Genomic DNA, 13822 nt, shown 5'->3' on the forward strand with positions numbered 1-13822 from the left:
GTAAATCAAGGCAGAATTTAAAGCCCCATGGGTTTAAAGATCAGAGATTAAGGGGTAGATCTGACTCCCACTGAAGTCCTGAGTCCTGTCCCATTTATCTGCATGAGTGTTCTATCTATGTTCTTAAATTCCTCCTGTTCAGATAGCGAGGACCCTACTTCATTTATTTTGTATCTCCCTCAAACTCCACCCGCACCCACCCCCGCAGCATGGTGTTTTTGAGCAAAGACATAGTCTAAAACATGCGGTTTTGTTCTGAAGGCAGCAGGGTCCTGGACAGCCTCACTTCTGGAAATCAAAACTCTTGTCTAAAATGATGCACATTCTGTCAGCTGTGTAGGGGTTATGTGCTTTCTCCATGCTTTATTCTATTTGCATCGAGGCCGATAAGTTAACTGCCTTTTCGCAGGTTCCAGTAGTGCTCCATTCACCAAGACTGAGAGTTACAGTGACCACCTTGTGTTACCCTCTACAAAGCTGGCACGTTTTTCAAACATCACTTACAGTTCTCAAACTTCGCCTGCCTAGTCTTATCAGGAGTATTTATATTTCTAGCACCAACAAACACTGCACAGTCTTCTCCACAATTACTGGGCAGTGATCAGCTTTCTGCCTTTCTCCCCAAACCCACTGTCTCATCATCAAAGTCTTGATGCAACTCCCTTTGAAGTCAATGGGAATTTTTTCCTTGACATTAAAGGAAATTGTATTTGGCTTTAAGCTCATTGATATGTATGGTTGGTTTTGTTTGTTTGTTTACAACTGAAAATTTTTTCCAAGGTCTCATACCTCTATTTTTATTTATTCTTTAAAAAGCGACTATTTCCAAAATACTTTACAGTTATTTTGCTGACACAGCAAGTCCTTCCATTTCAGATAGAATTTGTGTTTCATACAGTTTACTATTAATCATGTTTTAAAACCAGAAAATTAAATGCTTGTATGAATTTTGATAAAGGGATTAAAGGGGTGTAGGAGAAAAGCAGGCATGTGACCATAACACAGGACATTGGTGCTTTAAATAAATATGTACCTACATTAGTTATCTCCTGAATATTTATTTCACAGCTCAACAGCAGGATTCCTTAGAAATCTGTCATTAAATCAGACCTTTCAGAGATAAGCTTTACAAACCATTTAAAAAACAATAATAGTGATAAACTGATTGTTTGCAAACTAAGTAGCCCCATTAGCATCACTAAAAGAAAAGGAGTACTTGTGGCACCTTAGAGACTAACCAATTTATTTGAGCATGAGCTTTCGTGAGCTACAGCTCACTGGTGGCATAGTGCGGGGCAGAGTTTCAGAGTGAAACCACCACTTCCTTTCCCTGATCACCCACCTATGTGAGGAGGATAGTAGCAACCCCACTAAGCCCATTCTCCCCTTCCACACAGAAACCCAAGGAACTTCACACCTTATTCCCTTGTGCAGGCTTACTGGGCAAGCGATGCTGTTACCCTAATAGAACAGCCTTAAAAAGGGATACCTGAAGCCAACCAGTGAGACGACTGTAAAGACACTTGTGACCCCCCCTTCACCCCCCCCAGACTGTATCGTTTCTAACAACAAAGACAAAATACACAGCTGACTGGATAGAGGTTCTAATCTGTATCTTCCATCACAGAACATTCTCTAGGTCAGGCAGATGAAATCATAAATTTATAATACAGCATTACTTCAATTTTCCTCTTCATTTACTGCTGCGATGCCCAGCTCTGCTCTAACGAGTCAAAGCCCAATCTGCACGGGGGAAATTGGCTGGCTGCATATCAATAGCACATTAGCACCATGCCCATGTGGATGCTTCATCAAGCCAAATTATGGTCCAGCCGACCTATCCACCATTTCCATTAGCTGCCATTCTCATCCTGCACTGGGCACTGAGCAATTTATTTGCTTCAGTACTTCTAGCGGATGATCAATCTCTCAGTAATTACCTCTTGTTGCTAAACTCAAAATCAAGGTTTTGCCTGGATTACCTCCCTTGAAGAGAGATCGTCCAGTCCATGAAAGAGCAAATTTAAATCAGCAATCAAAAACGGTTTTACAACACAACTTTTACTCAGTTCTGTCTCCCTAACCGAAGATGGCAAGGCAGATCTTATATATTCCATCTCTTAGGTCAGTTGGAAAGTGTCTCTAGTCTGCTGTTAAATTACTGACCCAACTAGACAGCTCAGATGGAAGCTTTGCCAGTATTCATGCTGACTTAGGGCCAGAACTTCAGCTGGCGGAAGATGCTCAGTGGAACACACCACCTGAGAATCTGACCCTTAAACTTTAGCGGTGAAGTTTTTGTCTTTATCTCTGCCACAGGTGCTGCCACACATGTAGTCATGTGGTTTGTTCACAGTTCCAAAAAATACTGGGGGGAAAAAATTTTCCAGCAAGATGTTAATGTGCTATTGATAATGCAGCCACCCAATTTCCCCCCGTGCAGATTGGGCTTTTACTCACTAGACCGGAAAACAAAATGTTTTCAAAATTTTGGCACAATGGAAATGCCAAAAAAATATATAAAGTTTCTGGTTGAACAAAACATTTTGTTTAACTGTTAAGTGTTTGGGTTTTTTTAAATGTTTTTGCATTTTTGTAAATAAAATAGAAGGAAATTACAAAACCAAGTCATTTCAAGAAACCAAGAAACTTAGGATGTTTCATTTAGAAAATGTCAAACTGAAATATTTACGCTTCTTCGGAATTATTTTTCTTCCAGCACAAACAATTCAGCAAAATAGACATGAAGTCATTAAACATTTCCGTGTTGCTGAATCTGTATTTTTCCACGCATACAAATTCCCGCCAAAACATTTCCCCTAGGCTTTACACACGATAGAACAGTGAACGCTGTTTTAAATATATACACATTGACTGGCCATTACAATTACACTGCATAGGCATTTCCTATTGTAGCTATAGGAAACACATGAAAAACAGCAGCAGAGCCAAATACCACTGTGTAATAAATTCAAGTGGTCTTTAAATAGAAAATCATCCAACAGAGATTAAACTTGCATTCAGTTTATAGGACAAAATAAATGGGAAATATATTACTTTTTTTTACACTTAGAATTACATTTTTTCTGATGATATCAAAGCACTTGATAAATATTCAACTGTTAATACTCTGTAAAGAAGCTATTATAGCCATTTTACCAACAGGGAAACTGAGGCACAGGGCAGCTGAGTGATTTATCCAAGATCACACAGCATGTCATTAGTATTATTACTTGTATTTCAGCAGTGCCTAGAAGGCGCAACTAGGATCCCCACTGTGCTAGGTGCACCACAAATGCAAAAAGCCAGGGAGTCCCTGCCCTGAAAAGCTTACAATCTCAGTAGATAAAGGGCAGGATAAAGGAAGTGTCATTATTCCTATTTTACAGTGCTGAGGCAACGAGCGATTACAACTTCACTGATTCCCAAACATTTTACTAAGGTAACCCACCAACTGCATTTTCACTTTTTTTGTGACCCACCGTTACGTATACACTATAGTCAGGCTGACAGGGAAGGGGAGTGGGAGGGAGGTATGGTGGCATGGTCAGGGCCATTTAAACCAGGGGACACTGGCCGTGATATCCCCCAGCCGTGCTGCCGCATCTCCCCGCCTGACCCACCTCTTCCCTCTCAGGCACTGTCCATTAGCCTGGGAGAGATACACCTGGGGGAGCCAGAATCTTACCTTCCCATTAGCCCCTACTCTCAGCCCTCCCCAAGAGCCATCCTCAGCCCCTGAGGGAGCCCTCTTGCTGCCCACTCGCAGGAGCTCCTCAGCCCCTGAGGGAGCCCTCTTACTGCCCACTCACAGGAGCCCCTGGCTTCCTACCCCACAGCCTGCTTCTTACCCCTCCCAGCTTGTGAGCCTCATGTCTGTTCATCCTGCTTCCCAGGCCCCGGCGCCAGGAGGAGCAGGAGCCTCCATTTTGGCACACGGAGGGGGGAACACATAGTGGGCCCAGGTGTCATGCTGGCAGCGCTCCAAGAAGACTGCTGCAGCGGCTGGCACCACCCTGCATGCGAGCGGTTGAGGGCTACTGGTTGCAATATGCCCCCCCCCCTTTTTTTTTTATTCCCACTGAGGTGTGAAGACCCATCTAGAACCTTCCGGCACCCCACTGATGGGTCGGGACCCATTGTATGGGAAACACTGGCTTAAGTGACTTGCCCAAGATTGTACAGGGAGTTGGTTTCAGAGAAAGGACATTTAACCAGGCTCCTGACTCTCAGTCCTCAGCTCTAGCCGCAAGAGCACATTTCCACTCTGTGAGCAGGAGAGCCCCCAGCCTCATGCTTAGAGTCCACGTCAACAACTGCAGGGAGAGGTAAGGGATCTGGCCCCACCCACTCCACCGGTTCTGACCCAGGGCCCTCTGGAGTATCGTAAGAATGGCATTTGCTACCTACAATCCAGCTAACAACCTCCTGTGAGTCTCTTCCTACTGCTCTGTCCCGCCCTAAGCTGCGTCGTGGGCTAAGGAGTCCATGCTTCCTGTAGTGGTCCCACCTCCTGGTATAGTCCCTCGCTAGTCACAAGTACAGGTCTGTCTCCTCCTGCCAGCCACCGGCCTGTGCTTCAGTGCCTCCTCCTAATAGGGCTGCCAACTTTCTAATCGCACAAAACTGAACACCCTAGCGCTGCCCCTTCCCTGAGGCCCTGCCCCTTTCCCCGAGACCTTGAGCTCCAGGCTGGGGGGGTGGGGCCAAGGGATTCGGAATGTGGGAGGGGTCTTTAGGTTGAGGCAGGGGGTTGGGGTGTGGGAAGGGGTGAGGATGAGGGGTTCAGGTTGTGGGAGGGGGCTCTGGGCTGGGGCAGGGGGTTGGAGTGTGGGAGGTGTGTGAGGGCTCTGGGATGGGGCCGGGGATGAGGGGTTTGGGGTGCAGGAGCAGGCTCCGGGTTTGAGGGTGAGGGGTTGGGGCACGGGCTTACCTCCGGTGGCTCCCGGTCAGCGGCACAGCGGGGGTACTAAGGCAGGCTTCCTGCCTGTCCTTGCATCACAGACCATGCTCTGCCCCAGAAGCGGCCAGCAGCAGGTGCAGCTCCTAGGTGGAGGCGTGCAGGCGGCTCTGTGTGCTGCTCTCGCCTGCAGGCACCATCCTCCCACCTCCCATTGGCCAGTTCCCAGCCAATGTTAGTGCGGAGCCAGTGCTCGGGGCAGCACACGGAGCTGCCAGGGTCCCTTTTCGACTGGGTGTTCCGGTCAAAAACCATACACCAGGTCACCCTACCTGTTAAGCCCTGCTCCAACTGGAGCATGCTAAGCAGGCCCACTGGGACAGGGGTTCCTGGGCCCAGAGCTCTTCCCAGACCCCTGTCTCCCTAGTGTTGGGTTTATCCACCCCGACATTAAGTAGTTGCCTCATAAAAAGAAACAGCATTTATGCTACACAAGACTTTATTTGGTCTAATACGGAGGAAGAGAAAGAATATATTTTAAAGTTTCCCACCAAAAACAAAACAAAAAAACCAACAAAAGTGTCCACACAATCAACAGATCAGCAGCGCTGCACCCGGAAGTTTTTTGTCTTTACCTGCATGATGGGCAGTGCAAGATAAACAAAACTCACTGTTGAGATGTGAACAGTCTGAACACGTCCAGGCTCGCAGATCTTTGCTTTTAAAATCAATTCAAATGTTCAAATCAATAAAAGCAAATTATAGTTTCCCCAACACAAGTAAGCAGTGCTCAGTGGCTTATCTGCGTTATTATTTGAAGGATATGATGTATCTAGGGAAGAGTTAACCCAGCAACTTCTGATTATGCAGCTTGTTGTGAAGAGCTGCTGTCAAAGCAGTTGTTTAAGGCGTTTTCTCTGGTTTATAAAAACGGCCCGGTACCGAAGACATCCCATTTCAGGTATTCTTGTGCCAGCATAAATTATAAATTACTCTAAATTTTAAGATGCTGGAAGAGATGGCTTAGTCCTCAAAGCGCTTGTTTACACTGTGGTTATTTGACACCAGTGCAATACTGTGCCGAAGCTAGTATCTATCATAGCCATCCTGCATTGGTATAAGAAATGATTTGCATTGTGGTGCAAGGCATTTATTACAACATTGCAGTACGTCTCTGCCAGCAGGTTGCACTGGCAGCTATGCTGGTGCAAGAATCCCCCAGGTAAACTATACCTAAATCTCATGTTTAAAATACCTAGTATAATAGGATCAAATCCCAGCAGGGCTGACTCAGCCATTCATCCTTCCAAGGTAGATAAACACATGATTCTCAGTTTCTGAGGAGATCTTAAAATCAAGGCCCTGGCACCTCTGGATGGATAGTAAGGACCTCACAATGCTTTCAGTAATAGTTTGCTTGCCTGTCTCTGGCCAAAATGTTCCCCCACCCTATTGTGCAGTGGGCTGCAGAGGTAGCTGGATGCAATAGTTGGTGTTTGCTCAAGCCTCCTTTGTGAGGAAAGGCACTATTTAAACAACATCTCCCTTTGCATCCCTCTCCCAAACATCTTCACATCTTCTCTTATGCCTCTTCTTCGCCCTTGAAGAACTCTCACTTTCTTCTGTGTGGAAACAACCTCCTTCAAAGCACATTCCCTCTTCCAAGCTCTTCAGCCATGACAAACGATTTCTCCACCACCTTGTGCTTGTACTGTGAGTGGCGATGTCAATTGTAAAGCGTCCAGGTCCTCTGATGTTTATACATAGCAGCATTATTATTAAGGGGAGGTGATTTTTGACTGAGAGGCATCTTTCAGTTTCCAACCACTCCAAAATGATTGGACTCTGGCGTATGAGGAGCACTCTAATCTCACAGATGGACTAGATCAGTGGCTTTCAATCTTTTCCATCATGTACCACATTACAAAATTAAAGGTTTTGGGATGCCCATGCAGAAAGGGAGGGTGGCTATGAGAACCCATAGTCAATGTGAATGCAAAACAAAGATAATTCCCAGTGGTGAATGGGGGAGATTATGTACTGAGGAGAAACTACGACAGAGGAACATCTGCTACAGAGCAGACATGTTCTCTCTTCCTCTCTTTCAGTCCAAACAGTTGATCTTCCTCCTGTTACAAAGCAAATGGAAGAGTTAACCGAATGGTGACTATGGCTGTTTAAGAAGATGCTGAATGCTACAAAGGGTGCTACATTTTGGAGGCTAGAAAGGTTCCTAAATGCTCTGCAAGACACCCAGGAAATGTATGCCTAATAAAGAGTTCCCCTTTCCTAATTTTGTCTCAGAGGCAGCTTCTCCATTAAACAGACTCTGATATGGGAGGGAGGGGGGAAGGAATGACTTTCCTTGAAGGGCACAAGCTTCTTTTATGCATGAGCTCAGCCTACCTAAATTGAACGTGTGCAGTAATGCAGAGCCCCAATCTGGCTTATGCAATGATATAAAAAGTCTCTTGGAGACTTTCTGAAATTCGGTGTTCACATCAGGTAGCGTTCCAAGTATATACCCTTTGTTGGCTGAGCATTTTGGTCTCTGGAGGGGTTTGCAAATTAAAGGGGTCCAGCTTTATTATTAACATCGGCACTTCTAAGGTGCCCATCACTGCAGGAAGAGTGCTGAAAGAGAGGAGTCCTGGCAAGACTCAGGTCAGCTGAGTCGCTCGGGGTAGGAAGTTCCACAGCCAGGTGCATTCCACTGAAAACCCCCATGAGTTTGACTCGGGGCTCTAATTGCTGTGGCATTCCCAGCGAGTGGCACTGCTGGAGGAGGTTTGTCAGCAACGTATGCCATTTTGGGCTTTTTAGATATGGATGAGGCCATAGGAATGGACCTGGGAAAGGTCAGTAACCAATGCAGAAGCATTGTGGTGGCGCAATGTGATCATATCTGTATGCTCCATATTAAAAAATGTCAAAGATGCCCCGTGTGGTTCAGAGCTGCTGGCTGGATATGATAACAGGGCATTAGCCTGACAGGATGTGGCTTCTTGAGTGCCTGCTGGACGACTGCAAGTTTTAGTGTTGTGGGAAGCCAACTCTCCCTGAATCTCCGATTTCAGTCAGATGAGTACGCTGTGTGCTACCACTAACCATAAGGGGCACAGACCCAATTCACAAGCAGTTGCATGGGCTTCCTGCTGTGTTTTCAGGGCTCTCACTTTTGAGACTGGCCCAAACTGAATCCTCCATTTATGTTGATTGTCTCGGAGTCCACTAGTGAAGTAGGACGCTAGGGAGTAGGAGATAGTTGGGCTTAAAACAGCTCCAACTTGTTCTTTCGGCAGAGTGGTTAAATAATGTTCTTAGTCTCCCTGAAGGGTATGTCTCTTACACTGGATGACAAAAAGTCTGAGACAGCCCAGTAGCAGCCGCAGGACAGGACTCAATCTGCCTACGCTTTTAGAGAAGAAGTGTCCTTTTAAAAAGTACTCTGATTTTGTCCCAATCAACCAATAATCACGGAACATGGCTATCTATGTACTTCTCGGTTCCAGATGCTGCTATATCCTTGGGGCAGCAATGATTAATGAGGAAGACCAACTTCCTTAATAGCTCTGAGGGAATCACTATGCACTCTTTCCTTTGAGTGCTCTGGTGTATTCTTTCTTCTGATTTTCTTTTCTTTTCATGAGCTGCATCTGGAGAAGGTGACCTTGGACAAGGGCTTCTGGAGACCCGTATAAAAACTTTCGATAGCAGCTCCAGTTCACTTAGTCTCTGTGAAACTAAATGTCGAAAGCTAGTAATGGAGTAATTCTGACAAAGGCCTCTTGGGATCTTAGCAAAATATTCAGCTACTTCAAAATCTCCCTCTGGCAATATGTTACTTTGTATGCCTTGTTGTTTGATGGGTTAATTACACCCTTCTTCCTCTCAGGGATTGGTCCTCATTGCTATGTCATTGCCAGGGGTTGGAAATTAAAAATTCCTCACTGAGCCTTTTGCTGATATGCCCAGTTTCCAACCTTGAAGTGTACTTTTACCGGCAACCCTTGAAAAATGGGAGTTAAAATGGTCATGCGGATAGGCTTGGACTTCTGTGTTGTGACTTTGTTATTTAGCAAGTAATTATTTAATATGGTGCCACTACAGCAATCAGGAACTTGGAAGAAGGAAAAAAAAATAGCTAGAGCAGATAATTAAGTATCTGGCCTTCAACATGAATCAGTCATTCATTCAGAGCAAGTCCCCATGATTTGAAATCTAATAAGAGCATGTTAAGAGTAGTCCTGTGAAAACCAGTGGAACAGAACCAGTGTGGTTGATCTAATGAAGTCATACATTGCACATGAGTAACAGGCACCTGTGTGCCAAGAAAGGAATTTGCCAAAATGCATACATATTGCTTGCTTTCAACAGAAATAAATGTACTAGCCCAGGGTTTCTTTCATCATCTCTTAGTTTTAATGTTCAAAGCAACCTTATTCAAAGAGATAGCCCTAGTGAAAATTAGTCATAACATGCCTCAGGGTTAAATTCTCCTTTCAGATCACTGTGCTGGGCTCTGGCTCTGAAAATTCTTCTCGCTCAACATGCACTGATCTCTCACTAATGTCAAAGGAAGAACAGAATATTAGGATCAGGATTTGCAATAGTGAGCTGAAAAGAGAATTTTGCTCTTGATCCTTTTGCCTAGGCTATAATGCACTGTCTCTCTTTTAAATGCAGGTGACCGAGCCCTATCTTGGAGAATTAGTTAACAAGGTTGCATTCAACCAACTCCCATGAAGAAAAAACTAGACACCATCGTAGAGAAAAGTGCTAAGGAACATGAAAGTAGGTAGTTGAAATGAACATGGGTCTACTAGAACAGGATGAATAATTTAATCCTAAATTTTAATTTCCAAAATTGAGAATTACATTAAGGGAGAGAAGTTGGGGGAAGTGGAATAGAATAAAATATTTTCATCTGAAGGGACTGACTATTGCATCCAAGAACAGATCAGCTTCAAGGCCCCTGAACTGACCTACTACTAATTCTGGGTAAAAAAAAAAACACCCTGGGAAAGTCCTTTCTCAGTCTGGTGGTGCCTGACTTCAGGCACTTTAATAAACGGCCTGATTGAGCATGCCCAACTTCCAGTGACTTCAACGTGAGTTATGTGTGCTCCACACCTGGAAGAAAGGAGGCCACTTTCACCCAGACTCTGCAATGAACTTCATGTGGGAAGAACCCTGAACCCATGCAGAGCTTCACTTCATCCAAGGATCCAGCCATTCAGAGATCGTTGAAGGACTCAGGGGTCTTATTTCGGTGCCTCACTTTAGGCATCACCCACATTTTGGAAGTTTTCAGCCTTTATTATTTAGCAGATTGAGAAGAGGTGGGGACAACACTTACAAATCCCTACGTTAAAAAGAGAGCCACACCTAGGTTGGTTTGTTTTCCTTCCACGGTAGCAATTGGTTTCCCAGGTTATAAGCCTCTCCCGTGGGACACCAACACCCCACCTGTGCGCCAGCTACAGCAGAGTTTCAGGAAGCACCATCATTTCAGCCTGCTGGCATGCACTGATTGAACATCCGGGAAGCAATATCCCTTAACCTAACTCGTTCCACTGAAGGAAGTCCAGGCTATTAGGGATCTCTTCCCCCTCCCAACTGTTGTTATGCAGCACCTAGCACAATTGGGCTCCAAACTTCGGATCGCAGTTTCCAAGCTCAACTCCAATCCAAGTACAATAATTATTGTAATTAATTATTACTTATTAATTAAATAAATAATTATTTATTATTCTGCATGACAACAGTTCGTAACGCTTCACAAGCCAGCCCTCCCCTCACCCCAAAAAAATCATGAAGTTGGCTTAAAAATCATGAAATTAACAAGTATAAACATAGGGTTCTTTTTATTTGCCCTTTGGAGTCTTACGGGGTCACATTTTCTAAAAAGCTTTTTCAGAACAACACTGCGTGGGGAAGGGGCAAGGAGAGGAAAGGGTTTCAGGACTGAAGGCAAGGGAGGCAGTGTGGCCTAGCAGACAGAGCATAGTATTAGGACTCAGAAGACCTGGGTTCTACTCCTAGCTCTTCCGCTGACCTGCTGGATGACCTTGGGCAAGTTACTTCCCCTCTCTGTGCCTCAGTTTTCCCACATGAAAAATGGGGATAACTATGCCCTTTGCACCTCCTTTGTACAATGCTTTGAGATCTACTGATGAAAGGGCATTTCCTTTCCACCCCCCATCATTAAGTATCGTTGGTGGTTAACCCACCCACTAAGGGAAGGAGTAGGGAAAAGAAACTCACACAGACTTTGGACTTTTGGTTAGTTAGTACAGGAAAGACTCAGTTCTGCCTAGGAAACACCTTCAAGCACCCTCACTCTATGAACACAGCAGGGGTCAACCAAGGAAAAGTTAAATACAAAGGGGGGGGGCAGTGGAAGATTGAGCAACAATGTATGTTTTTCTAAAAATATGCTGGCAATGGATTTGCTCCATCCTGACTCGGTAACTCTGAAGAAAGTATATAAAGAGGTTGTCAGATTATATAGAAAGAAGAAACTATCTAGGCAGAAACAAATGAGAACCAATTATAACTAAAAGACCTCCTGCACAAATAGAATTTTGCCATTAAATATCATTTATCCCATTTAATTAGTATTTTCTGGACACAATACTTCGAACTAAAATACCGTTCTGTCTCCTTGAAACTTGTAATTATTGTTGCGACCTGCACTATTATGCATCTCCTCTGCTTTCTCCATCCTGCATGCCATTTAAAGCTGCAAGATTTTCAATTATCTATGCTGAACTGTCAAAGACACCTTTAAGAGAAGGGGAATAATGTGTGACTCAATTCCTCTAAAAAGGAAAAGAGATCATTTTTAGTCAGAATGAACACGCTGCATCTTTCATCATTCTATTTTTGTGAATAAGAGTAAAACAGGCTATTTAAAACATCCATTTAAATGCAAATTTTGATATCCCAGGAAGAAAAAAAAGAAAGTTAATCATTTACCATAGACAGGATTATTTCCCCACTCCCACAGTTTAAATTTTAGAGTTGCACACTGTGTGTAAACTCAGTAATTCATGCACCAGCTCTGCACCTTTAAACGTTCACAATGGGGAAGACAACATAGGCAGATGCTTGCTCTTTCAGTAGTTCCATGGCTATTTCACACTTACCCAACATTCCCATCCCTAGCATAAAAGCGTCCATGGTATATGGTAATCCTCGTGCCCTTCCTCTTGTCCCTGGTGGAAACATCACTTCTTTAGGTTGTGCTTTCTTACATTCTACCTATTGAGCAGAAACATGTACAAATGAGATGCAAATGAATTCCATGTAAATGTCAAATGCAGAACTGAGCTAGATAAAGGGGGAAAATTATTTTTAGCTTTCTTTTTTTTTCCGAATGTGAACTTTAAAAATAGTCCACCCGTGTAAACGAGTCTAAAAAGAATAAATATGTGCATGTCTCTTTAAACACATAGCAAAACTCTGTTAAAATGATAAAATGCAGGTTTAATAAGTTGTCCTGTTTCTGAAACAAAAACCTATGCTCTGTTTACACTCAAATGATTCTTTGCAGGCATGGAATGAATGAAGGAAAGTCATTGGCACAGTTCTATTACGAGTGATAACAGAAAATGACTATTGGTGATCATTACAGAAAGCTCCATTTTAAAACGGGAATAAAGAATCAATATTTCTACCCGGCAGAGGAATTTCTTTAAATCCTACCAGTAAATGATCCACATTCTCTCTCTTCTAATTATTCCCTTTATCTTTTGAAGTTTCTTAAAGCCATTTACATCATATAACAAATCTCTAACTAATAACTTTTTAAAATCTTGCAATCACAAGGGTAACCAAGAGAGTACAGGGGTACTTTGACAGTGTGAGCTTCAGAACAGATTCTTGTCTCATGCACCAGAACCAAGCCAGTGGATAAGGCATGGAATTAGGAATCAGAAGACTTGGGTTTGAGGCCTTGGCTCTGCCACTGATTTTTGATCCTTAGGCAAATCCCTTCACTTCTCAGTGACTTTTCTGTCTCCCCTCCCACCCTTTGTCTGAATCGGTCTATTTAGAATACAAGCTCTGTGGGATTGCTTCTTACGACATATTTGTACAGTGACTAGCACAAGGGGGCCCTGATCTTGGCTGGGGCCTCTTGTCACGATTGTAACACAAATAATAAAAGCATCTGCTTTTCTGATTGTGGACACACCAACCTCTAACCCACAGCAATGAAGAACAGAATTGGCAATGTTTAGCATATGCAGATTGGGCTGGTGGATTCACTTTAAGCAGGGGAACATCTCTTCCACAAGCCCTGCTACTTGAATGAGCAGGCACAGGTGGGCGTGCTTCCTATGTGAAAACAGGTAATTACACCCAATAAAACCAGGGAGGTAGAATAATACAGCTAAATGCCTCTGTTCCTAATAGCCCTATCAGTGACTGTGTGTTCATTGTCTTATGAAAACTGACCGCCTGTTCCTAGGCAACCTGATCAGCGAAAATTTCAGGTTTACATAGTTTTCATTTAGGTAACATAAAGGTTAACTGACTGTAATGGGAGTATTTTAAACAAAACCACCTACTCTTCCCCTTTCTATTGCAAACCCCACGACAGATCTTATTTACTTAGCTTGCTCGCAACACTTCACAAAGCAATAATGCTCAGATTCCGCCAACAACGATGTCAAAACACTCGCATCTTGCCAACAGATCTGCCAGAATCCATCAAACTTTGGAATGAAATGCCTCTAGAGTTTTTCTGATGTCACTATTTTGCCAGTGAGTGCCTCGGTGAGGACTGCTCAGTGGGTATAGTGGGAGAAGAGCAGGGAGAGGAAAGGGGAGCTAAGAGGAAAGAGGAAACTGGAAGTATCTGAGAGCCTTATGATTACAGCATACAGGAAACCTTGGTTCCATACCATACCATAG

General features: G+C 43.8%; 1 protein-coding gene across 6 annotated transcripts in view; it reads right to left on the reverse strand.

Annotated features, from left to right (window-relative positions):
- MSI2 (musashi RNA binding protein 2) overlaps nt 1-13822 on the reverse strand; it is a 379996-nt gene that overhangs the window by 67752 nt on the left and 298422 nt on the right. For all 6 annotated transcript variants that reach the window (XM_077836436.1, XM_077836435.1, XM_077836438.1 and 3 more), the window contains one exon: nt 12052-12166. In XM_077836436.1, the coding sequence (XP_077692562.1) occupies nt 12052-12166 (115 nt within the window). The remainder of the gene's footprint in view (nt 1-12051; nt 12167-13822) is intronic.

This window comes from Eretmochelys imbricata, chromosome 17 (genome assembly GCF_965152235.1).
Source record: "Eretmochelys imbricata isolate rEreImb1 chromosome 17, rEreImb1.hap1, whole genome shotgun sequence".
Lineage (NCBI taxonomy): Eukaryota > Metazoa > Chordata > Testudines > Cheloniidae > Eretmochelys > Eretmochelys imbricata.